This window comes from Rhineura floridana, chromosome 10 (assembly GCF_030035675.1).
Source record: "Rhineura floridana isolate rRhiFlo1 chromosome 10, rRhiFlo1.hap2, whole genome shotgun sequence".
In the NCBI taxonomy this organism is placed as follows: domain Eukaryota; kingdom Metazoa; phylum Chordata; class Lepidosauria; order Squamata; family Rhineuridae; genus Rhineura; species Rhineura floridana.
Window position 1 is genome coordinate 28,411,355 of NC_084489.1, and position 26,871 is coordinate 28,438,225.

General features: G+C 41.2%; 2 protein-coding genes across 4 annotated transcripts in view; one reads left to right on the plus strand and one right to left on the minus strand.

Moving 5' to 3' along the window:
• Positions 1–13,886, minus strand: part of CMC1 (C-X9-C motif containing 1) — a 65,312-nt gene extending 51,426 nt beyond the window's left edge. Inside the window, exons 1-3 of one of the 3 annotated variants that reach the window (XM_061586417.1) lie at positions 13,760–13,868; positions 12,087–12,150; positions 1,944–2,036 (exon numbers count right to left, since the gene is read on the minus strand). In XM_061586417.1, coding sequence (XP_061442401.1) covers positions 1,944–2,036; positions 12,087–12,150; positions 13,760–13,765 — 163 coding nt within the window. In that variant the 5' untranslated portion in view covers positions 13,766–13,868. The other 2 variants (XM_061586418.1, XM_061586420.1) reach the window with 2 other exon arrangements.
• Positions 13,887–23,031: 9,145 nt separating this feature from the next.
• On the plus strand, positions 23,032–25,136 carry LOC133365124 (uncharacterized). The gene is made up of 2 exons (XM_061586558.1): positions 23,032–23,080; positions 23,898–25,136. Exon 2 carries the CDS (start codon positions 23,906–23,908, stop codon positions 24,641–24,643), a length of 738 nt encoding a protein of 245 aa, XP_061442542.1. The 5' UTR covers positions 23,032–23,080; positions 23,898–23,905; the 3' UTR covers positions 24,644–25,136.
• Positions 25,137–26,871: the final 1,735 nt, after the last annotated feature.

Below are 26,871 nucleotides of genomic sequence, written 5' to 3' on the forward strand. Positions count from 1 at the left end.
CAAGTCACTGATTGTCCTTTATGCTGATCTGCATACCCAAGGTAACAGCTATAGTGCCTGGAAGTACAGGAACTACCCCCAGTTATCTGACCTACTTCCCCTGAGTGAATGCTTTCAGCCTCTCTATTTTTCTCCTGTTCACAGGACTTAGGTTATTTTGCAATTTTCACAACATCACACCTCTTTCCCCTGTAATTCCAAAACATATGGGGAGTTGCTCTGCATGTTGGCAGTTCAGCTGAATGCAGAGATGGGAGTCTTATGCCATTTTCTTCAATGTTCTTGTTCCCTCAATTGCCATGCACTACTAATCAAATTTAATTTTTCATTTTATGGCTCAATCTACCTTAAGAACACATAACAAATGTACACAAGGATTCAGAAACAGCCCTAAACTAAGAGAACTCTCCGTGCTAATTAAAGGCAACAAAGAAAAATACAGACTGCTATTATTATATACAGGGTCAGTGTGCAATGCTCCTTACCGAATTTAAACAGGCAAAATATAAACAGGTCCCTGTCCTCAAGGACTTTCAGCTTGCTTTCTGCTGCAGATACCTTCCTGGCTGCCACTGGAGATTCCTCCACCTCCACCTCTGAGGATTATTGAAGTATGTGAAGGAGGATCTTTCATAGCCTCAAATGCACCAATGTAATCTGGTGTACAACAGTATTCTCAAGACCACTCCAACTGAATCTGAGATAGTACAATACTAGATAATCATAATCAGCTTCTTTTTCTAAGGTACGTGAATGGGAATCATTGTAGTATAGAACTGGGTTAGCGATTCCAAGTGGATTGCTGCATTTGACAACTTTAAAAATTATAATGCAACTTCTCCACTAACATGCTTGTCTGAGGATATATAAAGATTAATTGGGAAGGGAGATGGGTGAAGGAACAAGGTTACACCCTATACAGCAGGCCCTTACTTATACAGTGAGTTACGTTCCAGGCCCCCGCAGAAAAGTGAAATCCACCATAAAGTGGGACATAGTGTGCAATCAGCTGTACTGTACAGCTGATTGTGCACTACAGCTAATCGCTGTCAGCTGTAGCGCGGGGAGCTCTAGCTGGACAGCCACCAGCTGTAGCGCACGATCAGCTGGAGAGTGGGGAGCTTCAGGAGCCAAACGCTGTCAGCTGCAGCATGGCGGCTGTAGCTCCCCGCGCTACAGCTGATCGCCCCGCTAGGGCCGTATTAGCAGAACGCCAGAAAGCAGGGCGCCGGAAAGCGGGGCCCTATTGTACTGTTAAGGAATTTGCAAACAACTGCATATACCCAAAGATTTTCAGATTGCCTGAAAATCAAGAATAGCTGGCAATGACCTGGCTCTCTAGCATAAATTCAGTGTGAGTATTTGTCATCTGGGTTTATCATTGCGTTAAGTTGCAGCTACAAAGTTACCAGAGTAAACAGTGTGCTTAATTTGTTTTAATCTATTTTGTGTTGCAGTAATAGTTACGCTCCTGTCCAGTGTGGCATAGTGGTTAGAGTGTTGGACTACGACCTGGGAGACCAGGGTTCGAATCCCCACACAGCCATGAAGCTCACTGGGTGACCTTGCGCCAGTCACTGCCTCTCAGCCTCAGTGGAAGGCAATGGTAAACCACCTCTGAATACCGCTTACCATGAAAACTCTATTCATAGGGCCACCATTAGTTAGAATTGACTTGAAGGCAATCCATTTCCATTTTTCCCCAAACAAAAGCACTGAATGATCCCTTCGTTCATTAGGGCATCCATGTCACAACAACCTCATTTTAGCAAATTATTTAAACTCAGTATTATCATTCTACAAAGAACAGTCCTGAGCTTACAATAAATAGAAGAGATAAAACCATACACCTACATTCACTGCTTCTATGGCAGCCTGGAAAATGATAAAATTCAGGTCACATAAGTGATTAGATGTCATATTTTGATGAATTTCACTCTCACCTTGCACTTTATCAGAACAGAGCTCCCTGGCCTTCTCCCTCATCAATTTTGGAATCAAAACATCCTTTTCCACATGTCTGAGCTTTGGCTCCTCTGCAAGAAAACAATAACATTTCCTATTTAGATGGCAAATCGCAGGTGAACTGAAAGAAAAAGAATTTTGTTTATAAGTGACAGAGTCCTAAAACACAATGCATGCCATCAATCTATCATAACTTCCAATTATCAACAATTGAGATGTCCCAGTGGCAACTAATACAGAAGCACTGAAAATTACAACATTTTTATTTATCACACTTGTAAATAATACATCTAAGAGTTTGACACACCCGGGGTCATTCCCATTTTTATCCTCCAAAGAGTTAGTGACTTGCCAAAGCTACCTAGTGACAAGGATTTAAACTCCAGTGTCCCTAGTCCAGTTTCACTACTATACCTTTACCACACTGTCTCATGACAATTTTTTCACAGGTAGGTTTTAAGAATATGGACCAATCACATAGAAAAAGCAACATAAATACATTCATCTTTATATAGTACCTAACATCGAGATACAAGATCCAGAACCAAGATAACTTTAGCTCAGGGATGGAGAATCTATGGCTCTCTTCATGCTGTTGGACTCTAACTCCCATCAGCCCCAAACCAGCAAAGCCAATTGTCAAGGATGATGGGACTTGTAGTCCAACAACATCTGGATAGCCACTGGTCCCCGTTTTTTCCTGTGTGCTTTTTTCCCGGGCCTTCACATCTCTATTCGCCATCTCTGCTTTAGCTAAAATGACAAAAGCAGAGGGCATGCATCACAACAGCTGAATCAGCATCCCTTTGCAGAGCAGCCAAGGCAAAACTGAAAGTAAACAGTAAATAATCAAATGAAATCTTCCTTTAGCGTTCAAAATTATAAGAGAAGGGGCCCTAAAAGATAGGAACATAGGACATACCAGGTCAGACTGTTCATTTAGCCCAGTATTGTCCAACTGACAGCAGCTCTCCAAGGATAGTACTTTTCCATCACTTGCTACCGGATACTTTCAACTGGCGGTACTCTACCACAAGGTATGGGCACTTCCCATACATGGGCAGAACATGATGCAGCCACCTTTATTTTTCAGCCAAACAGCACTAAAGTCACATGCATATCAAGGAAATGCATAGAGCAAACTGCAGTTTATCAAAGAGCACTTTCACATCAAAGGTGGCCTATGACATCCTCCATGTACATTTTCCACCTAATTGCTTGCTGCACTGTCACAGAACACCCTAGGTGTTCATTTCACACTTACCAGCAGCCCACAAGCTAACATCTCATAAGTGTGCAGGGGCTGCCACCAGGCTCACAGCCAGGGCTCATGTGGAGGTGCCATTTGGGAGAATGTGGGGGGCCATATACACAGCCCCAACACAGGCAGTGTGTGCAAGGTCACCCTATGGCACAAAACTGACTGTTCGCACACAAAGTCCTAAGATACCTTTTCCAGATTCCCTGTGGGGAACGAACAGGGAATCCATGAAAACGGACTGTTTTGCACTCTATGTTAGAAAGCTATTAAACATTACAGGAAGTGAGAAAAGGCAAGCAGTTGAAGTTGTTAACCAGTCCTCTCTGGGCTCTTTTATATGCAATTCATATCATGACTTACTTTAGAAGAAATGTCATTATTTCAATTACTTAGGTTCACTTTTTCGCATTTTATTAAGCTACACTATTCAGATAGGCTGCATTTAGGATACTGGCTCATTCCTGAATCAGTTCTTTAAAAAATCTTCACTGGTCTGCAGTTCTGAAAGTTTATGGAAAAGATGGAACAATTAGTATAGTGTTGATGATGCACACAACAATGAATAGCTCCTTCCTCTTCTATTTTGGTACAGTCATCATATGCATTATTATAAATATGTATATTTGGACAGATTATGACATTTACTTCTAATGCACAAATAACTTGGTTCATTTTAGTGTCCATAGTACAGCAAATAAGTAAGAAGTTGATAAGCACAACCTTGCTGTATTCTGAGTAATCTTTTGTGAGGAAGCCAAAGGGAGCATAATCTTTTAATCAACTTAGGCATAGCAATTTGTTTGGTCACCTATGGTGAATAGTGTACAAAGGGGAGCATTTTAAATTCAAGAAGGTGGTTTTTATTCTCTTTTTCTTTAGCAAACCATCAGCGTGTCACATATGATCAACAAATGTGGGAGTAGATGAGCCAAATAAAATTGCTCATCACTTTGGTGGGTTCATTTCCAAAGCTGCCTTTAATGATTTCTAGGCCAGAAGAAGAATGCTATCATTTTCTGAATATAGCTAAACCTATCGATTGATGTCCACATTACATTTTTATGCCCAAATCTGCCAAAGGAAACTTAAAGGGAAGCATGTTGCACCCACACCAAGTCACAATGAAGTAAAATCACAGTAATGCAGTCCTTTTACATCACAGTAGTATCATCAGGGCACCAGGGCTTCCACTTTGGCTGTAGTAAGTTTGCTATAAAGACAGAATGGCATGTTTAACAACTGTGTGGCACAAAACCACCACATTTGCTGCAGTTTTAACGTTTCTAGTTGACAAAAAAAAGATAACATTAAACAGCATCAACGAGCAAAATGGTGGGTAGGGAGAATGAAATTATTTTAAAAGGTCTAGAATTTTTTTTTAAAAAAAGATCTTCACATGGTGCCAAAAATGCATGAAAGCAGACGCCAAGCAACCATCCCTTTTTATTATTGTCATTAAATTTACCAAACAAGCTAAGAAATGCTTGGGGAAAACATTTCAAAGCCAGGACACCACAGGCCTGTCACTCACTGACCAGTACCTGTGTCATTTCAGAAAGGGGTGCGTAGGAAGACACCCCAAAAAAAGGCTCTCTGGTGACCAATGCTTGGGCAGATACTTGAAGAAATGCCCCCCCCGGTACCCATTCCCAAGCTAGAGAGGATTTTAAAGCATTTTAAATTGTGCATGGACACTGACTGACAGGCAAGTGAAGTTGTTTCAAACATGACAAGAGGTGCTTGCTAAGGATTGCCCCAGTTAGCAGAATTAAGACAAACTAACTGAAGTTTCTGAAACATCTTCAAAGGAAGTCTTTCATATAACGTATTGTAGTAAGCTAATCTGGAAGTTAGCAGGGCACAAATGATTTTTGCCAGGCTCTCTCTACCTATATGGGGGTTGCAGCTGATGCACCTGCCTAACCTGAAAAAAGGTCCTGCATGCCATGAAGGCCACCTGGAGTTCCAATGGCAGGGCTGGGTCAATCAGCACTCCAGACTAGGGACTCGATCCTTTGAACCAGTGACCTTCCAGATGGTGTTGGATTCCAATGCCCATCAGCATCAGCCAGCATGGTCAATAGGGGAGCTGTTGTCCAGCAACATCTGGAAGACCACAGGTTAGCCCCCTGGCTTTAAAGGGAGTGCAACCCCATTCAGAACAAGCTGAATATCAACTTCCAAGTCATATAAAGTATCCACCAATACTGCCTCAGCCTTGTCAGGACTGAGCTTCAGTTTAGTGGCCTTCACTCAGTCCATTAATAATTCCAGACATCAATTCAGCACTTGTACTCGGGAAAAGGTGCATGTTTTGGGACATGACATTTTTTTCCCCCTCAACAAAGAAAAACCTACAGATTGCTTTCTGGTGGAATAGGTCAGAAGTTAAGGGGAGGCAGCCATTGCTAAATATGAGTGGCTTATTAGAACTTTGAAACTGTCATCCTATCAGCCATTATGCAACTTGTGGTACAAGGCAAAAGCACTTCCTTGGGAGATTTCCCAGTGAGAAAAACATGAACAGGACTAGGCTGCAAGCTCCCTGGACCTGCATTTCTATATGTTGATTTCTCAAAATAGCTCAGAAAATTGTATATATCTGTGTTTTCCATTAGTTTCAAATTTTGAGATTTTACTACCTAAGATTCGCATCAATTCAAATTAAGAGAGAGAGCAAAGATGACAACACCAGGGGAAAAATTTCAAAGCTTTAACTTCTCACTATTCTATCATCACCTTGAAGTCAATTTTCACCTTTTTCACTGGCTGAATCTGTTATCTTACATTTTGCTTTGGGGCTCATGTGTTCTTGCAATATAGCAGTACTGGATTATGAGAATAGTGACAAGCATGTTTGCTAAAAAAAAGTCACAATGCTTATATTCTTGCAGGTTGGGAATCAGATTTTGTACCAATTCTGTAACATTTGGGAAAATATAGAAGAAAGAATATGAACAGAGAGAGTGCAACTACATATGTTTGACTAATTCAAATATAAAACAGTACGAACAGAATAACCAGTAGAGAAGGAAAATGTAAAATAATGCTGGTTTCTGCAAGTAGTTTCATCTATAGATATTTTAGAATAACCAATGTAACTGTTGAGAGATGACTGATCAGACCGCCTCTTTGGACCTATAGGAACTTCAAAGATGTTGCACAAGATTTTGCAGTTATGCATTCTCTTCTAGCCGTTTGCCAATTTTTAAAAACCAAAACATTCTACTCTGAGCCATGCACCTCACTTACACAGCATCCTACTGTACACCCTGTAGCAGCAGTGGGGAACCTTTGGCCCTCCATGTTGCTGAAATACAACTCCCAGCAACCCCAGCAAGCATTGCCAATGCCCGGGGATTATGGGAACTGTAGTTCAGCACCTTATGGAGGACCAAAGATTCTCCACAGCTGCTCGATAGGAACATACTATATTTAACCTCTTATTTCCTTCAGAACCAATCAATTCAACAGTGAACTGGAGATGCCTGTCCAGTATGAGCAGGGCTGGCACCAGAGGGCAGCCATGTCAGGCCCTGGCCAAGGGCTCCCTGAAGGCACCTCCTTAGGTTGGGTGGGTAGCACTCCCTTCCATGATCTGCAGCAGTGTCGGCTCCCAACCCTGGCATGGATTGTGAGGGAACTCCTAGGCACACACCCCTACTGCTGTGCAGGCCCGTGACGCCCACCTGCATGCCCGACCTACCTCTCCCTTGACGTAAATGCTGGTTGCACTGTGGGCACAAGCCTGCCAACAACCAAGATGGCAACCAAGGTTTCCCTAAGGGGCCAATGTCCCTGCCGCCGTGTTGGTTGATGGCAGGGATGCACGTGCATCGCATGCACACATGCCATCCACCAAGATGGTAGCAGAGGCATCAGCCCCTTAGGGAAGCCTCAGTCGCCATCTTGGTTGATGGCAGGTATGCGCACACAGTGAAGGTAGCATTCACCAAGGGAAAGGTAGGTAGGTGGGGCTTGCATGCAGGTGCCAGGGCTGGTGCACAAGGGCTCTGGCATGCCTGGCACCGGCCCTGAGAATGAGATTTGAACCCATAATTGTCACAGACTGATAAGAACTGCAAAAACAAAACAAGCTTTCTCCATCGTATTCCAATACTGATCAATATGAGGAGGATGGAGTGGGGTGCAAGAAGATTTATCTAGAAGAGTTACCTTCCTTCCATTCCAAACCAGCTTTTCCATGTGGTTCAACCTTCAATTAGTACGCATAGCTATTAAACACAAGTTGGACCCACAACAAAACGTTGCAGTGTGGAATATTCCTGCTCAAGTTGCCAGCCATTCCCTTTCCTAGTATGTGCCATTCAAATCCCCCTCCCCACCACCACAGGCCGTAAGCATTCTTTGACCACGAAACACATTCCGACTGAGCTATGTTTGGGATTTTTGTTTCTCCAAAGACTTTTTTAGTACTTCTGCAAAGCTTGGGTCTCCCAAACTGGCTAATGTCTTTTATTCATATCTGGGTGTTACTGTTTTGACCAGATAAGGATCCACACTCAGATAAGTTAGTTCGCTATTTATATATAGCAAGAGACTATTCTGCTGCAAGGCTCTGTGAGTGACATGCAGTAACGAGCAATATACAACATAAAAATAACGAAGGCAAAGAATAAGAGAAAAACAACTAAAACGCTATTTCAACTAAAGCCCTTTTAAATAAGTGCTTATTTAAGTGCTGCTGAAGGCTACTAGCCTTCCAATTCCCATCAGACCTAGCCAGCAAGTTTAACCATCAGGGATGATGAGAATGGTAGTCCAGTAACATCCAGAGGACTACAGATTAGCCACTCCTGATTCAGAGACACTAGATCCTGATAATCAAGGAAGCTTGCACACCAGGTAAAGCTGGAAAAAGGCCCTCTTGACTGCAACCACCACTTGAGATTCCTAAAATAAAGCAGCACTAGGGGAAGAGGAGAAGATACACCAAGGCCTGGCAGCTCCCTACAGCAACCTGTTTTCCAAATAAGTATACCTAGGACTGCAGCATTAGTAGAAGTCATAAATATGACTCAGCAAGTTACAGATTGAGCCAAGTGGCTTGCAAAGTAGACTTTAACACAAAGCACTTTTTCTCTTTGTAAGAGATACACCACATACATCACTGCCACATTCATTGTAACCTCAAACAGAGATATACATGACAGCAAAGATAAAGTGGCAATGGCAGTCACTTAAGGAATTTAACATTGCCAAAGCCAAACACAGCATTTTCAGCACATATTGCTGCTAGAGAGAATGGTCCCAAGAGGAAGATCTCTAACAACCGTGTATCAGTCATACACTTATTAGCACATCACCAACCACAGGTGAGAATGTGCCTTGACAGAACTGGCATGGTGAACTCCTCAAAAATAAAAAAGTGTGTGTTTTTATAGCAAGGGTGAAAACATCAGAGAGGTTTGCACTCCCTTGTATGATACTGTTGTAGTGGGGGGGGGGACAAAACAAATAAATAAATAAATATGCAAGCTACGTGATGAACATAAAATATGTAGCTAGAATCTGGATGAGAATAGCAACAACCGAAGCCAGCACTGCTGGGCCAGTATATGGTTCAGTAACTAGAGGGTTAGCTTTTTGAGTGAGAAGCAGGCCTGGGAATTCTATGCTATATTGCCACCCCTCTCCTGCAGCAACTTCCCCAGCCCATGTTAAACATGGTTAAAGTGTACACGGGCACTGACGTTAGCCATGGTTAATGCTCGCCTGGGTTTGCTATTAAATAGTGTTTTGAAACCAGCTTCAAATACTTTAGTGTTAACCACAGTTAAGTTTGGTGTTAATTGCTTTGAAGTCGTCAGATCCTGTTTTAGGCAGAGTGGGTACAAGGTATTTCAGATACTCTTAAGAAATAGGCAACTCCTCATTATGGCTAAAATAATCGAGGAAATAAAACAGAAAGAGTTCTGTTTGTTTTAAATAAAAACACAGAAAAGTTGGTATGCATGGGTATATTACACAGGAATTGAAGAGCTGTTGATAAAATATTTTGGAGAGTCAATTCTGAAGAAAACCCTGATGACAAAATAGTGAAGTCTCAACTGTTAATTTGTACAATACTACCCTTCTTCCCCTGACATATTACTTCTTGATCAGAGAAGACAAACCCATAAGATTGTGTTTTGTCAGTCCCACAGATATAGGTTAACCATCCTAATTTTCAATGGACCAATTAAAGGGCAAAGCTAGATGCAACTTTACCTGAGTGAATACAATTAATGTGCAAGTTATTTTTTTTTAAAAAAACATAAATAGCAGCTTTGGGGGTTGCAAGTAGCATCTGGGATGGATGGGGAAAGTTTAATTTGCACACACACACCAACCATAATCATAATGAAAATTGCCTTCCTGAAGTTGCTATTTGCAAAGGAATGGAAGCCTGCATTGGCATACCCAGCAAAGCCATTAACAGTTAAGAAACTGTAGGAAAGGTAAGATTGTGATGTTATACAAGTTAAAGATTATCTACACCAGCTGCTAATGCTTGAGAGAATTTAAACAAATGATTGCATAATAAAAAAGGCAGAGCCCCTACCCTAAGAACTTGTTATAGAATGACCTATAAATAGTATAAACAAACCCACAGGCAAAAAGATCAACAGAGATGAGCACACTCTACCGAAATGTCAGTATATCACAGATTCACAACTAATGAGAGATTTGTCAGATCTGTCCCAGAGGTGGTATACAAACTGTGTATTTCATCATCTTTCATTCCACCAATGTTTGGCTGGTATAAGATTCTTCAGGCTTGCGAGTTACACTCAGCTCTTCACCATACTCTATAAAAAGAAGTTCTTGACACTCCAAACCTTACACACTCCTATACGAGGAAGAAATTGGTTCAGCAGAAGACAAATTTAGCAGATATAAATTACATTAACAGCATAATGCCCTGTTAGTTAACTGTAAAATCTGACCAAAAATCAAATGCACAAAGAGATGTTAATACATTTATCACTGTGCCCTGTAAGCACATGCTTAAAGAAACAGCACAGAGGTTACACATTCAGTTACTGCTCTCATGGTGCATTTACACTGGCTAGGGATTATGGGAATTGTAGTTTAGTAACATCTGGAAGCTCAAAGGTTCCCACCCCTGATTCATAGACAAGGCTTTCCAGTCATAACAAGATAGTCCAGCACTGGTACAGCACACAAAAGAAAGAAAATTCAATACCAGGCCATTATGGAAAACAGAAAGAATGTGTATCCCATATCCCTCTCCAGACGGCACCTTTACCTAGTCTAGGAACAGAAACTTGTCCTTGATTAAGCAGAAAGGTTAGGGCTGGACAGCGGTATCTACTCTCCATAAATCTCTGGCCTGCTGAGTACCTTCATGTGGATGTCAAATGTGGAGGTGAGACAACCAGGCTCTGTGTGTCCCATAGCAAGGGGTGGGGAACCTATGGTCTTCTAGATATTCCTGGACTACTACTCCTAAGACCCTCGAGCATTGGCTATGCTGGCCTCCAACAATATCTGGAGGGCCACAGTTCCATTGAAAAAGGACCCCTTCATGCCTACTGTAGCCAGGATCATGCCATTTATTCTAGACCTGGAGACAGAGTGGCAATTTCTTGCACTTCCTCCCATCTATGGCTGCCACAATGGGATGATATATTGCAGCAGTGGTGTGGTGGAGCAGGGTCAATGATATCATTTTCTGGAGCACTATTTGCCAAATAAATAAGCTTCTCTCAAACAGAAATCCATCATGTAAGCTAAGCAGATATTAGCATGTATGGCTAAACCACTACTTTTATTTTGAAAACAAAAACAACCAAACCCCCTTTATTAAGACAAACCAAAATGTCACAAAATAGTGAGTCCACCAGGAGTCTTCCTTAGGCTGAACATTAAGCAAAGCAAGAGGGTGGTGAAAAAAAAGCTGGTTTGGTATTAAAGCCATGTCTGCATTGGTCAAAAATTATTTTTTGTTGTACAATTTTAGAAGGGGCATGGCTAAGGAAGGAGGGCTATCAGGGTTGTCATAAAGAATGCCTGCACTCCAGAATTTACCCTGACACCACTGTATGGCAGTTTACTTTTATTTATTGCATTTGTATACTGTCCCATAGCTGAAACTCTCTGGCCTTTTAACACATACAAACAATTGTGCTGGCGTGTTGTTAAATCTAGAAACTGCAATGTGTGTTGTAGCCACACATATTGATTCTTTAGTTTAATTATGTAGGGAAAACACAGAAAAACTGTTTAGTATTATCACAGCAGTATGATGCTTTGTTTTCAAGAGACTTCCTCCAGAACATGATTACATAATGGCTTTATTCCTCTTTTCTAAAGGAGCATCAAAGCAGAAGTCAATAGTAAAAAAATTCACAGTGTAATCCTATGCATGCCTAACTCAGATGCAAGTCCAACTGAGTTCAGTGGGACTTACTCTCAAGTAAGTGCATACAGGATTGCAGCCTTAGCCACTACATGCTTAAAAATCGCCACTTAACTACATGTAAACTATATCCACCCATCGGTGTTTCAATTGCCACAGGCTCTATGATAGGATGATTGCAAAGGAAACAAGTATTCTGGAAGATTCGATATCACTGTTTTGACACTTGTCCATATATCTGTTAAAGTTGCCAACCACTGAAATGAACTTTTCTCATACCTTGGTGAAGCCATCCAGCATTTCTCCCCCAACCCACCCTGGGTCAGACCCTAGCACAAAAACTGTGTATTCACCTAAGGTACACAGACATATATATGAGGGTGGGAACTAGCCCAAAAGCAAAACAAAAACACCCTTGGGATTTTTAATCCTTAGTCAATTGGACAACTCTACAAAATGGAAATGTCTACCTACCGCCACTTGCTTTGTCATGGCATGGGGAGGCTGCAGAAGGTTCCAGGTTCAAATCCATGCATCTCTAATTAAAAGAATCAGAAAGGAAAAAAGGTAACTAGTGACAGGGAAGACGTCTGGCTAAGACTCTGGAGAGCTGCTGCCAGTTACAGCAAATAATACTGGGCTAGATAGACCGATAATCTGATCTGGTTTAAGACAGCTTATGCTCCTATGAGTGTTTACCTACTTGCCAAGATATATTTGTACAAACCACACCTAGCAGTAATAGTACTCTAAAAGAAGGGGCCACTGCTAACATACAAATAAAATGTACAAGTGAATCCTAAGAAACAATGTGAAATAGCAACAAAGACACTAAAAGCAGTACCCAAGTACTGTGGCTATTTCACTAGCCCCTCTTAGTATTGGCACAATTTAGAGACATTTGATAACTAGTATAGTGTAGCTGAGCTACAAATCAGGAAGTCTCTGGTTCAAATCCCACCTCTGCCATGAACTCCCTTGGTAAGCCACTACCTCTAGCATCAGTGCTTCTATCACCACTATGTAACATAATAATACTAGGCTTATTTTATTATGTATTATAAGTATTTTTATACCACCCTTCACTTAATTTCCAGGGTGGTTTCCAAAAAGATTAAGTCAATTAAAGTGTAAATACAAAAAACAAAAAAAAAACTAAAACACACAAAAACAGTATAAAACCATCAGCAGCATTAAAATAGTATCTAAAAATAGCTTGGGAAAATAAGAAGGCCTTTGCCAGGCATCATAACAACAGGCAGATGCCAGACAAAACTTTCTGAAAAAGAGCAATCCACAACTGGAGCACCACTAAGAGATATCCAAGCTGTTTTGTAAAGATTGTGTGTGTACTGCCTTCAAGTCAATTCCGACTTATGGCGACCCTATGAATAGGGTTTTCATGAGGCTGAGAGGCAGTGACTGGCCATCATCCCATCACATTAAATCACACGCCTTAACTTTGGCTTCCATCATCCCACTTATAAAAAAATGAAGAGAGAAGAAGGGAGGGAGGATGAGAGGCTGGATGGTCTGCTGCTGTTTTCGCCTCTTCTATTGACACCCCCTGCATCAATGTAAGTCCTTGCCTAGCTGTAGCTTCTCTGACAGAACACTTGCTTTTTTTAGGCAATCCTAACTCCATTTACCTGGGAATAAGCCCCACTGAACTCAGTGGGATTTACTTCTGAGTAGACATTTTCCCTCAAGCACATTGCTAGCACAAAGAAGCTCCACTCCACTTACTTCTGAGTAGACCTTTTTAAAATTCAAATGTGATTTCTCCAAAGCTTTTCCTCTCCATTTTTTTCTCCCTTCTTTCCTCAAACTCAATCACTGCCAGCACACAGAAGCATTGCACTCAATGGGACTTACTTCTGAGTAGACTTTTTTAAAAATTGCAGAGAGTCCTTCAAAGCTCCCCCCCCGTTTTTTGCCTCTCCCCCCCCCGTTTTTTGCCTCTTCCCCCCCCCGTTTTTTGCCTCTTCCCCCCCCCGTTTTTTGCCTCTTCCCCCCCCCCGTTTTTTGCCTCTTCCCCCCCCCCCGTTTTTTGCCTCTTCCCCCCCCCCCCATTTTTTGCCTCTTCCCTTCCCTCAAGCTCATTTGCTGCTCCAGGCTGGTCTCCCTTTCCTCTTCCTTGCACTTGCCTCCATTTTAGCTTTATTCTTCCTTCCCTCTCCGTGGCTCCAGCAACTGACGTTTTTCTTCAGTCCATTTCTGATTGGCTGCTGCTGCTGCTGCTAAAACAAGGCTCAGGCTGTCCCTGGGGAGAAAAACTAATTGCTCACGATCAGCTGCACAGGGACAGCGTGCAGGGAGAATCACCATGTGAGCAGAAGACGTCTTTTTTCAGGATGTCTGTACACGTGGTGATTTTTGAAATCACCACGTGTAGACTCTTTCTCACAAGCAGCTGTACCCAGGTAGAGGGGGCTTCTACCTGGGTACAGAGTAATGTGTGAATACCACTAGTGTTAACTATGAAACTATAGATAGCAATAGAGATTAATTATCTATTTCAGAAGTCTCAACACCTTTTGCTTCTGAGAGAAAGGAGAATTATAATCTGTTCAAAAGGTGTGGTTATAAAAAATAATAATAAAATAAAGCCAAACCACTCTGGTCAGTGAGTTGAACAAACATGGTCAAATTGCACCTCTTCAAAACAGAAGCTGTATTTAACTTTTTTTCCTGAGTCAGTTTCTATGAAACACATTCCGTCTTGAAGAAATATGAAGCAAAATTAAATTTTAATGGCATTAAAAGGCTGAGGGTGTTTTGAGAAGTAATGGCAGTTTTCTGATATATCATGTCAGCCACCATTTTGTCATTATTTTCTAAAACACTCGTTGGTGGGACTCTTCCTTTGTTAGTTCACCCTAGTAGACTTACCTGGAGTCAACAGGCACTTAGGGCAAACCTCCAAGCAGCACTTGGACAGCTGGGGCTAGTCACTGTGTAAATTTCCCACAATGCCCCAGAGACAGTACACCAGGAGCATTGTGTGAAATTAAAATGGTGACCAGACCCAACCAGTTGGTAATGCTCGGAGTGCTGGGACAGAAAAATAAAATTAAAGGGGGACCTAGAACAGGATCATCAGTAAACCCTGGGGCTCTAGTAGTTGTTCAAGGATTCCATGTGTGGACAGAGCCATGGATATTCTATGGATTGATGAGAGAAACTGTATGTGGCACAGGAAACAGTGCACTTGCTAAATGGTGTGGGGCAGGAATTGAGAACATGTGACTCTCGAGATGCTGTTGGATTCCAACTCTCATCAGCCCCAGGCAGCATGATCAACGGGCACACATCATGGAAGTTGTAGTCTAGACTCCAGCAATATCTACAATGCCACAGCTTCCCATCATTGGTGTAGGGTTTAACCTGTTTCTTGATGCACGTTTAACAGATCAGGTTCACACATACGATCTGCTTTTAGCATTAAATCAAAATAAGTATTTCCTGGTAAACTGGAACATGTGTCAGTTTCCCTTTGAGCTGAAACTAATGCCCAGGAACCAGGACTAACCTCTATGGCTCAAAATCGGGAATCAATTCCTCAGAATTATAGGACTTACTAATTATGGTCTTCTCTAGAAATGTTTTTGGAGTGATCACTATAGAAGCAGTGGCGGACTGGGTCTAAAAATATTGGTTGCTAGGAGACAAAGGGGGCCCACCGACAACTATAAGGCTATCATTTAATTTTGGAAAATTTGGGGTAAAAGGCACAATTAATTAATTGTGAAATAAATGTATATTTTTAGTAATTACAGTGTACATATATTGTATATACTGGCAGTATACAGTAGATACTAAATGTAAATACAGATTGTTATAATTGAATTTTTAATTTTTTAAGAAATTTTAAATAAATGGTGGATAGTTTGCTTGTAATGAACATTTTACACATTAACAGGTAGTTCAAAAGCATATTTCATGCAGTCCACTATATTAAGAGCAATCGTTTGAATTCACTAGATGATTGTGCAAATCTGTCAATAATTATTTCTGCATCCAATTCATCTAACAATTCCTTTTCACTGGATAGCAACATGTATGATTCCAAGATCTCCTCAGACAGTGAATTTCTTAGCCTTGTCTTTATGATCTTTAGCTTTGAAAATGTCCTCTCACATTGGACTTGAGTAACTGATAAGTGTGCAGATGACTTTATAAAGTTCATAAAGGTTATCATATGCCTTGTCATGAAGTCTGCTGGATGCCAGAATTTTTAGTACACATGATGGGCAAGTGCTACATATTTTACACTTGTTGCAACTGGAATCCATATTCTCACCATCATTAAGCAATAGCTTTAATACATCAAAGTTTGAAGCAAAAGAAAACAATTCCAATATTACTTGATTGCGCAGTCGCAATAGTAAAGATCCGAGCCTATATAACGTATGCGTCGGCCTCACAAGACCCGAATCAGACTTATTTTTTCAGAGTTATTTATTATATTCTTAAATATAAAGTATCCTCGAAAAATGATTTTATTATTATTTTTAATTAAAATAGTAATACAGCGTAAATTTTAGTTGCATACAGTAATAATATTGGAACTTCTATTATATTTTCAAGCTACTAAAAGGTGATTAACATTTTTAACATATTGTCTAATGTTAAGGGGCCCCACTTCATCAGGAGCCCACAGGGCCCACTTGCCATCGGGCAAGCTGACACCCTGACCTGTCCGCCACTGTATAGAAGCATACATGACAAAAGTGTAGTATCAAAACTGGGTGTTCATGTAAAATGTTAAACTCCTGGGAATCAAATAACCTGCTTGGGGAATCTTTCTTGGATCCACCCCTACAGTTCGTCATGGAAAGCTGCATCAGTTAGGAAGCAACTCAGTAACTTGATCTGAGAGAAAATAGTTCAGTGCTGATTTAGGCCATATATTTTATGGGAAGAAATGTCACTTGCATGTTTGCTGGACTCCAGTTTTCAGACTGCTTTGTCCTTAAGAAGCGATTATTTATATATAGCCCAGCCACAAACTATTGTTTTCTTACCTGTATAGCAATGTGTGTATGCCTATAATATGCTGTAAGTTGGGTGGGAAACCTCTGGCCCACAGGCCAAATTTAGCTTGCCAGGCATCTCCATTTAGCCTGACGTTACACACTTATTTATTTTATTTATTTATTATTTTATTTATATCCCACCCCAGAGCTTGGAAAAGTTACTTTTTTGAACTACAACTCCCATCAGCCCAATCCAGTGTCCATGTTGGCTGGGGCTGATGGGAGTTGTAGTTTAAAAAAGTAACTTTTCCAAACTCTGTCCACCCTTCCTTCCAGCAGGAGCCCAGGGTGGCAAACAAAAGCGCTAAAAACACATCAAAACATCATAAAAATAGAGATAGGGATAAAAGAGAATTGGAGTGGCCACTATTTTGTTTCCCCACATATCTCTATTCTGATATGCTTTTTCAATTTAGAAAAAATCAAAATGGCCTCCTCCTTCACCGCTCACTGGGGGCCACCACTATAGTAAACAGCAGTGAATATTTACAAAGAAAACGCTTTTACAAAGCCAGCAGATTGCTCCTCCAGCTCATTTTTATTATGATGGCAATGTTGTTGTGGTGATGGGTTCGGTCTCTCCCACATTCTTCTTCATCAAATAATAGTTGATAGTGAGGCTGGTTTTTTTAAAAAAAGTGGTAGGTTACAGGATTCCTTGGCAGTTTGAAGGCCTTTTGATCTTTTTTTTAGGCAGGCAGAAGATTGTTATTTCTCTTAGGCTGGTGTCTGTTCTTTTCCCTTCTCTTTCTCTTCTATCTTAAAACCAGCCATAGAAAAGGAAAAGGATATTTTCTCTAACGAGTCTTGCGGGGGGGGGGGATTTCATCTGCTCGATTTCCTTGCTATTACTTCTTTCAAAGAGCTTTCCACATCTAGAGAAATAATCTGTAGACGCTCTGTTTCCTGGAAAACCTTTTTCTGGATATTGTCTATGTGAGTACTCAGTATATTCCATGCGTGTTTAGGCATTTTGTTCTTCGTAGTCCAAAGCCTCTTTGGCAACTGGGAGCGAATTGATCGCACTGGTGGCTTCCGCTTTCTGCATCTTTTTACAGATCTCACAATTCTCTTTTGAACACTTCTTCTGGCCTGTTCCCTATATTGTGGCCTCCTACACACTGGTCTCCTTGAAGCCATTATATTTCTTGTACCAAAGCTGCCTATGTCTGAATCTTCATTGAATCTGTACTCTTACAAGGCTACATATTCAAATGAGCAGACACTTCTGTGCCCGGTGATTGGCTGACTAGACAAAGACCCTGTGAAGTACTTCATAATACCTGATACCTGCGCTGAAATGAAGGAGATCATGGTTTGGTTTGGCTATTGGGGCTGTGTCTGGGACTTGCCTCATTTCCTTTGCGTGCTCCAGTTCCCACACTCCCTCCTTTGTGAGAATTATAGTATGCCATGGCATCTGAATCGGGCAAACTTTGGTACTTCAAAAAGTAGTATTGGTATTGGTAAATTTTATTGCATGGCCATAGGCTGTCGCAAATACAAACAAACAGCCGTCACACTTATTAAAATCACTCAGTAGAATACTAACAAGTGACATTTCTTCCCATAAAATATATGGCCTAAATCAGCACTGAACTATTTTCTCTCAGATCAAGTTACTGAGTTGCTTCCTAACTGATGCAGCTTTCCATGACAAACTGTAGGGGTGGATCCAAGAAAGATTCCCCAAGCAGGTTATTTAACATTTTACATGAACACCCAGTTTTGATACTACACTTTTGTCATGTATGCTTCTATAGTAATCACTCCAAAAACATTTCTAGAGAAGACCATAATTAGTAAGTCCTATAATTCTGAGGAATTGATTCCCGATTTTGAGCCATAGAGCAGAGCTTGGAAAAGTTACTTTTTTAAAACTACAACTCCCATCAGCCCCAGCCAGCATGGCCACTGGAGTGGGCTGATGGGAGTTGTAGTCCAAAAAAGTAACTTTTCCAAGCTCTGCCATAGAGGTTAGTCCTGGTTCCTGGGCATTAGTTTCAGCTCAAAGGGAAACTGACACATGTTCCAGTTTACCAGGAAATACTTATTTTGATTTAATGCTAAAAACAGATTGCATGTGTGAACCTGATCTGTTAAATTTGCATCAAGAAACAGGTTAAACCCTACACCAATGATGGGAAGCTGTGGCATTGTAGATATTGCTGGAGTCTAGACTACAACTTCCATGATGTGTGCCCGTTGATCATGCTGCCTGGGGCTGATGAGAGTTGGAATCCAACAGCATCTCAAGAGTCACATGTTCACCATTCCTGCCCCACACCATTTAGCAAATGCACTGTTTCCTGTGCCACATACAGTTTCTCTCATCAATCCATAGAATATCCATGGCTCTGTCCACACATGGAATCCTTGAACAACTACTAGAGCCCCAGGGTTTACTGACGATCCTGTTCTAGGTCCCCCTTTAATTTTATTTTTCTGTCCCAGCACTCCGAGCATTACCAACTGGTTGGGTCTGGTCACCATTTTAATTTCACACAATGCTCCTGGTGTACTGTCTCTCTGGGGCATTGTGGGAAATTTACACAGTGACTAGGCCCAGCTGTCCAAGTGCTGCTTGGAGGTTTGCCCTAAGTGCCTGTTGACTCCAGGTAAGTCTACTAGGGTGAACTAACAAAGGAAGAGTGTCCCACCAATGAGTGTTTTAGAAAATAATGACAAAATGGTGGCTGACATGATATATCAGAAAACTGCCATTACTTCTCAAAACACCCTCAGCCTTTTAATGCCATTAATTTTGCTTCATATTTCTTTAAGACGGAATGTGTTTCATAGAAACTGACTCAGGAAAAAAAGTTAAATACAGCTTCTGTTTTGAAGAGGTGCAATTTGACCATGTTTTGTTCAACTCACTGACCAGACTGGTTTAGCTTTATTTTATTATTTTTTATAACCACACCTTTTGAACAGATTATAATTCTCCTTTCTCTCAGAAGCAAAAGGTGTCAAGGCTTCTGAAATAGATAATTAATCTTTATTGCTATCTATAGTTTCATAGTTAACACTAGAGGTATTCACACATTACTCTGTATCCAGGTAGAAGCCCCCTGTACCTGGGTACAGCTGCTTGTGAGAAAGAGTCTACACGTGGTGATTTCAAAAATCACCACGTGTACAGACATCCTGAAAAAAGACGTCTTCTGCTCACATGGTGATTCTCCCTGCATGCTGCCCCTGTGCAGCTGATCGTGAGCAATTAGTTTTTCTCCCCGGGGACAGCCTGAGCCTTGTTTTAGCAGCAGCGGCAGCAGCAGCAGCAGCAGCAGCCAATCAGAAATGTGCTGAAGAAAAACGTCAGTTGCTGGAGCCACGGAGAGGGAAGGAAGAATATAGCTAAAATGGAGGCAAGTGCAAGGAAGAGGAAAGGGAGACCAGCCTGAAGCAACGAATGAGCTTGAGGGAAGGAAAGAGGCAAAAAACGGGGGGGGGGGAGAGGCAAAAAACGGGGGGGGAGAGGCAAAAAACGGGGGGGGGAGCTTTGAAGGACTCACTGCAATTTTTAAAAAGTCTACTCAGAAGTAAGTCCCATTGAGTGCAATGCTTCTGTGTGCTGGCAGTGATTAAGTCTGAGGAAATGAGGGAGAAAAAAATGGGGGAGAGGGAAAGCTTTGGAGAAATCACATTTGAATTTTAAAAAGGTCTATGCAGAAGTAAATCCCACTAAGTTCAGTGGGGCTTATTCCCAGGTAAATGGAGTTAGGATTGCCTAAAAAAAGCAAGTGTTCTGTCAGAGAAGCTACAGCTAGGCAAGGACTTACATTGATGCAGGGGGTGTCAATAGAAGAGGCGAAAACAGCAGCAGACCATCCGGCCTCTCATCCTCCCTCCCTTTTTCTCTCTACATTTCTTTATAAGTGGGATGATGGAAGCCAAAGTTAAGGCGTGTGATTTAATGTGATGGGATGATGGCCAGTCACTGCCTCTCAGCCTCATGAAAACCCTATTCATAGGGTCGCCATAAGTCGGAATTGACTTGAAGGCAGTACACACACACACAATCTTTACAAAACAGCTTGGATATCTCTTAGTGGTGCTCCAGTTGTGGATTGCTCTTTTTCAGAAAGTTTTGTCTGGCATCTGCCTGTCGTTTTGATGCCTGGCAAAGGCCTTCTTATTTTCCCAAGCTTTTTTTAGATACTATTTTAATGCTGCTGACGGTTTTATACTGTTTTTGTGTGTTTTAGGTTTTTTTTGTTTTTTGTATTTACACTTTAATTGACTTAATCTTTTTGGAAACCACCCTGGAAATTAAGTGAAGGGTGGTATAAAAATACTTATAATACATAATAAAATAAGCCTAGTTATACAGCCACGAGAGTGGCTCTATACTATAGCCAGTGGGGATTTTTCACATTCCGCAATGTTAAATTGAAAATACACCCCATGCCATGCTGATGCTTCCCATAAGCTCATTTCAAAACAAAACCTTACATAACATAGTCCTGAACTCAGAAACGCTTGCTTAACAACCCTGTCAATTTTCCTGGCGATACACAAAACAGTCAGAGAGAATAGAAAGTTCAAACTGTAAAAAGAGAAAAACCTCAGAGCCCTTTTGGACTTTTTTCTCTGAGAGTTATAATCTGTTGAAATTCATTAAAAATCAGCCATGTTCACAGAGTACCTGTAATCCTAATACTGGCGTTGCCCCATACTCTGACCTTCATCTGCTGCAGTTTAAAAGTTTAAAAAATGTCTGGCTGATTTTTAATTAATTTAATAAAGTTTGGCTGGGACCCAATGATAGTGTGGAGCATGCTCAGTAAGAACCAACTGTCATGAGTTCTAAAAGCCTCACAGCTGCTGGGCTTGCCTAATCAGAGGGCCACACCCACAGCAGACTTTGATTTCATGTGAGACAGTTATGACTTCCCTCAAAGAATCCTGGGAAGTGTAGTTTGTGAAGTGTGCTAAGAGACTACTATTCCCCTGAGAGAATGGTTAACAGTCAGCCACTCTGAGTGAAGGTCTGTGGGGGGAACAGAGCATCTCCTAGCAACTCTCAGCACCCTTCACTAACTACACTTCCCAGGATTCTTTGAGAGAAGCCATGACTGTCCAAAGTGAAATAAAGGCCTTGTGTGAATGTGGCCAGGGAAAGCTTTGGTTTAAATTTGGGTGGGAGGCTACATGTTTCTGCTGTAGAATATAAAGGTGTGGGAAAGCCTGAAAAAGAATGATTCTGTTTACAATGTTTTCCTTTTGGAAAGGAAAGGGGCTTCCCTTCTGCCCAGTGCCCACCCACCCAATCTCCTCCCCTCCCACTCCCTGCCCCTTCCCTGGGTCAGTGTTGGACTGGTTCGAATCCCCACACAGCCATGAAGCTGACTGGGTGACCTTGGGCCAGTCACTGCCTCTTAGCTTCAGAGGAAGGCAATGATGAAATCATCTCAGAATACCGTTTATCATGAAAACCCTATTCAGAGGGTCGCAATAGGTGGGGATTGACTTGAAGGCAGTCCATTTTCATTTTCAAACATGATTGCATAGAAATAAATCCCACTGAACTCAAAAAATATGCAAATGATCAAACCCACCCTCCCTTCTCTTTCCTCCTATCCCCTCCTCTTTCCCCTTCCCTCCCCCTTCCTTTGCCCCTCACTCCCCATCCCCTTCCAATCCCCTCCTTCCCCTTCCTCCTCCCCATGGTCAGTTTTACCTATCTTAAACATGATTGCACGGAAGTAAATACCATTGAACTCTATAAGCTTGCAAATGATCAAACCTGCTCTCCCCTCCACCTTCCTTTGCCCCCCTCCAATACGCTCCTTCCCACTCCCCCTCCTCCTCCCCCATGGTCAGTGTTTCCTATCCTAACCAAGATTGCATAAGAGTAAATCCCATTGAAAATAAGCATGCAAATGATCAGACCTGCTTTTCTCCTCTCCTCTCCTCTCCTCTCCTCTCCCTCCCCTGCCCACTCCACCCCCCTCCCTCCCTCCCTCCCTCCCTCCCTCCCCGGTCAGTTTTACCTATCCTAAGCATGATTGCATGGGAGTAAATTGCACTGAATTTAATAAACATGCAAATGATCAAACCTGTCCTTCTCCTCCCCTCCCCATCCTGACTGCTCCCCTTTGCACATGTTACCAAATTCTTCCGAGCTACATAGGAAGTGGATTGGACTGTGAAAGACCAACCCAAATGGTGTTTGCAGTTTGACCAATTTGTAGGGCAGTACAATATCTCAGAGAGGAGTTCAGGTCTCCTGCTCCCATGGTGCATTCACTATAGCTGCCCAATTTCCCTGCTTTTTAAAGTTTGATAGAATAGCTGTGTGCTATAGGTATGTTCTTAAACCACAAGGTTTTTTGCCTGTTAGTGAATATTATTATGTTACATTGTGGTGACAGAAGCACTGACGCTAGAGGAAGTGGCTTACCAAGGGAGTTCATGGCAGAGGTGAGATTTGAACCAGAGGCTTCCTGATTTGTAGCTCAGCTACACTATACTAGTTATCAAATGTCTCTAAATTGTGCCAATACTGGGACTTCCGGGAAGGGTTGCTTTGCCTGTGCTGCCTCTGAGCGAGCTCTCGTCTCAGAAGAAGCTTTTTCAGCTCTAAAATCAGTCACAACGTTCTTTTTGACTGATAAAGATTTTCTCCCGGGCAGGGAGAAACGTAGAGATCAACCCCAAAGCCTGTTTTTGTGGGGAGGACTGGATTTCATTTATTTATGAAAGTTCAAACTGCAATGCCGGACAGACTTTCATCAAGCTCTAGCTGATTATAGCGACACGTTTATTTTTTCTTTAAAGAAAACGGACTCTAACAGGCAGATAAGCATCCTTCTTTCTATCTTCTTTTTTTACTTGGCTTAAATTGGTGCAGCAAAAAAGAGATTTGTCAATGAATCAGCTGTGAAGAACTCTTAGGTGAGTTTTGGCTTTTCGCTTTCACTAACGAAATTAAGGAGGAAAGAAATCGAAAAAGCTTATTTTTGTTTTTATCACAAAAAGCTGTCCTGGAGGTGCATTCTAAAGATATCAACGGAAGAGGGATTTCTATTTCGAGGAGGGGGGAAAAAATTCTTTTTGGTCTATTTCATTTTGACGAATCTGCTTGTTCACGACGCCACTAATTTTTTTGATGTTGGGAACTAAGTTTGTTTTGTATTCCTGAACACATAGAGATAAGGCAGGCTGTATTGTCTACACTGATACAAGCAAGCCTGAAATATTAACCCAATTGTGGCTGAAATAATTTTTGTCTCTGTAGTTTTAAGAATGACAACCAGGAAAGTGAATGAGACCATGGAAGAAATTATGTTTCAGAAAATATTGGGTGAGATTGAGATAACGAAACAAACCCTGAGACAGGGTAGTCAGGAGATGAAAATTGAACTTAACAAAATGACGCAGGAGCTTAAAGAAATAGTGGATTCTGTGAGAGAGGAGTTTGATGGGATAGGGAAGCTACAAGCCCTGGAGATTGGAACAAATGTGAAATTTGAAAAAGATTTGGATTTTATGGATGTTAGAAATAAAGTTGACTGTTTGGAATTCAACGTTGTCTCTGAAGAAATTAATGAAGATTTTGGTGGTAAAGTTATCAATGTCTTGGATAATTTTCTGGACTGGAATGATGTGATGGAGTTTGACATAGAAAAAATCTATGGAGTTGGCTACAGATATGTGACAGTGGAGAAACTCTTAAGAGATGAGCCAGTGCATTTTGTAAAAAAGAAGAACAGAGATATGACTTTGCAGCAATACTTCAGTAACATATTCAGAATTCTTGACTGGAATGATGTGATGGGGCCTGACATGGAAAAAAATTATGGAATTAACTACAAATATGTGACAGAGCAGAGATGCACCCAGAACAGAGATGTGACTTTACAACAATATTTCAACAACATATTCAGAATTGATGGCAAAGACGTATTTGTGATGGGGGAAATTCCCATCAGACTCTTGTTATATGACTATGGCTATGACAGCAAGATCATCATGGGATACTGATAATGGATGAATGGATACTGAAACCACTGGATTTAACAGGAGTATTGAAGATGGAAGATGGAATTAATATTGATAATGGAAGAATGGTTATGGAAATTATTGGACTTAACAGATTTGACGAGATGGATTAATTGATATGTTTACTTGGACTATGGCTATGACAACAAGATTATTATGGGATATTGATAACGGAAGAATGGCTACTGAAATTACTGGACTTAACAGGATTATTGAAGATGGAAGATGGAGTTACTATAGATAATGGAAGAATGGCTATTGAAATTATTGGGCCTAACAGATTTGAATTAGATGGATTAAGCGACATGTTTATTTGGAGAAAAATTGAAAGATATATCTTTCAAGAAATTGAAACCTCTCTTTGACTTTTTGTGGAAAGAATAAAATAATGTTTATGAGATTTGATGATTAATTAAGATAATTACTGGAGGAAAGTGATTTTATAATATAATTTTAGAGACAGGATTGTTATATATTCTAGACCTATAACTTGATCTGCGACAAATCGGAAGTCGACATTTTATTTTATTGTTTAATTGTTTTTGTTTTGTTTTGTTTTTTCGTCTTTGAAAATTTGAATAAAAATTAATGATAAAAAAAAAATTGTGCCAATACTAAGAGGGGCTAGTGAAATAGCCACAGTACTTGGGTACTGCTTTTAGCATCTTCGTTGCTATTTCACATTGTTTCTTAGGATTCACTTGTACATTTTATTTGTATGTTAGCAGTGGCCCCTTCTTTTAGAGTGATCTTCCTTTCGTAGAGTTTTAGCAAATATATGTTTCTGTGATGTTTATAATGGTTCTATTTTTAGTATAGTATTTTTAGTTTTCGCCTCTGCTATTGACACCCCCTGCACCACTATGACCCAGGCACATTAACAGGAGAGCTAGCAACCACGTCTACCTGCTTCGCCACGGGCAGGCTCCATCTACAGCTTTCTTCTCTCTCTCTCTCTCTCTCTTTTTTTTTTTAAAAAAAGCACTGCTGCTACTGAAGTGGTGGCGGCAACAAAAACATAGTCGTAGTCACAGTCCCTTAACCTTAGGTCAAAATACTTGGTGCAGGCGCACGCTGCCAAATTTCAAGCTCTAGCGCACAACCTATACGTCACGGGCCGAACACTCTTGTCGTAAAGCGGTACTACGGAGCATGTGTTAAAGAGAGGGGGCGAGGAGGGAGAATAGTAAATTAAAAGGAGGGGAAGCAATATTAACATTGCGAGAGCGCATGTGTGTTGAAGGCTAACTGTGGGTGGAGATGGGGCGGGAGTAACAAGAATAACTGGTGAATGCAAGATAGCTCTGGCCTTATCTGTGCGGGCTTCTAATGGGAGGAGTCTCAGAGAATAAAGCATAGTGACGTTTTCCTTTGGAAATGTCGCCAGAAGGTCCCTTGAGTAGGAAAAATGGGGAGATGGGCCAATGAATCTCTGCTGTGGGGAACTGTATATATTATATACGCGCGTGCACACACACACACAGGTAAACAAGCATCCGTACTTTTATTACGTACATACAAATCCTGTAATTCATGCATTCAGTACCGGGGGGTGGCGGACAACTCATATGAAGAAGATAGTTCCTTTGACCAACATAAGCAATGAATTGGGACTTACCACCAAATTTATCAGTTAAAAAAAAAAGATATTAACCTGATAACCGTATTTTCGTACATATACTTTTCATGGGTCTGGAAAGGATTAAATATGTTGATTTGATGGGCGCTCTTGTTGAGTTACACTAAGGCAACAGCTATGAGGATCGCCTCATGCATTTCGGGGGTTTAGAAGGAGGTGCCCCAGTGCCCTTTTTAAGGAGCTGTGCTGGAGCTTTGGGCTCCGCGAGAATTCCTTTTAGTGTGTCAAACAGCCTTTCTTAGTGGGAGGGCCTGGGTGGGTTTTCCCCTGTAGCATTCACACAAACTAGTTAGGTCACAATGACCCCTCTGTAAAGAGTCCCTTCTCCTATTTCTTACAGCTGCAATCCTAAAAAACATTTCGTAGGAAACAAACCCCATTGAATTGTGAGTAATTGTGCATAGGATTGCACTGTGAGAATTGTAGCAGTTTGTTAAAATGGAATAACTTTTAGGGAATGTGACAGAAGAGTTTCCAAATTAGGCCTAAATTGGGCCAGAATGAGTTTCTCAGCACATGTCCAAAGACTAACAGACAAAAAAAGTTTTGGGAACTGCTGGTGATGCCTGAA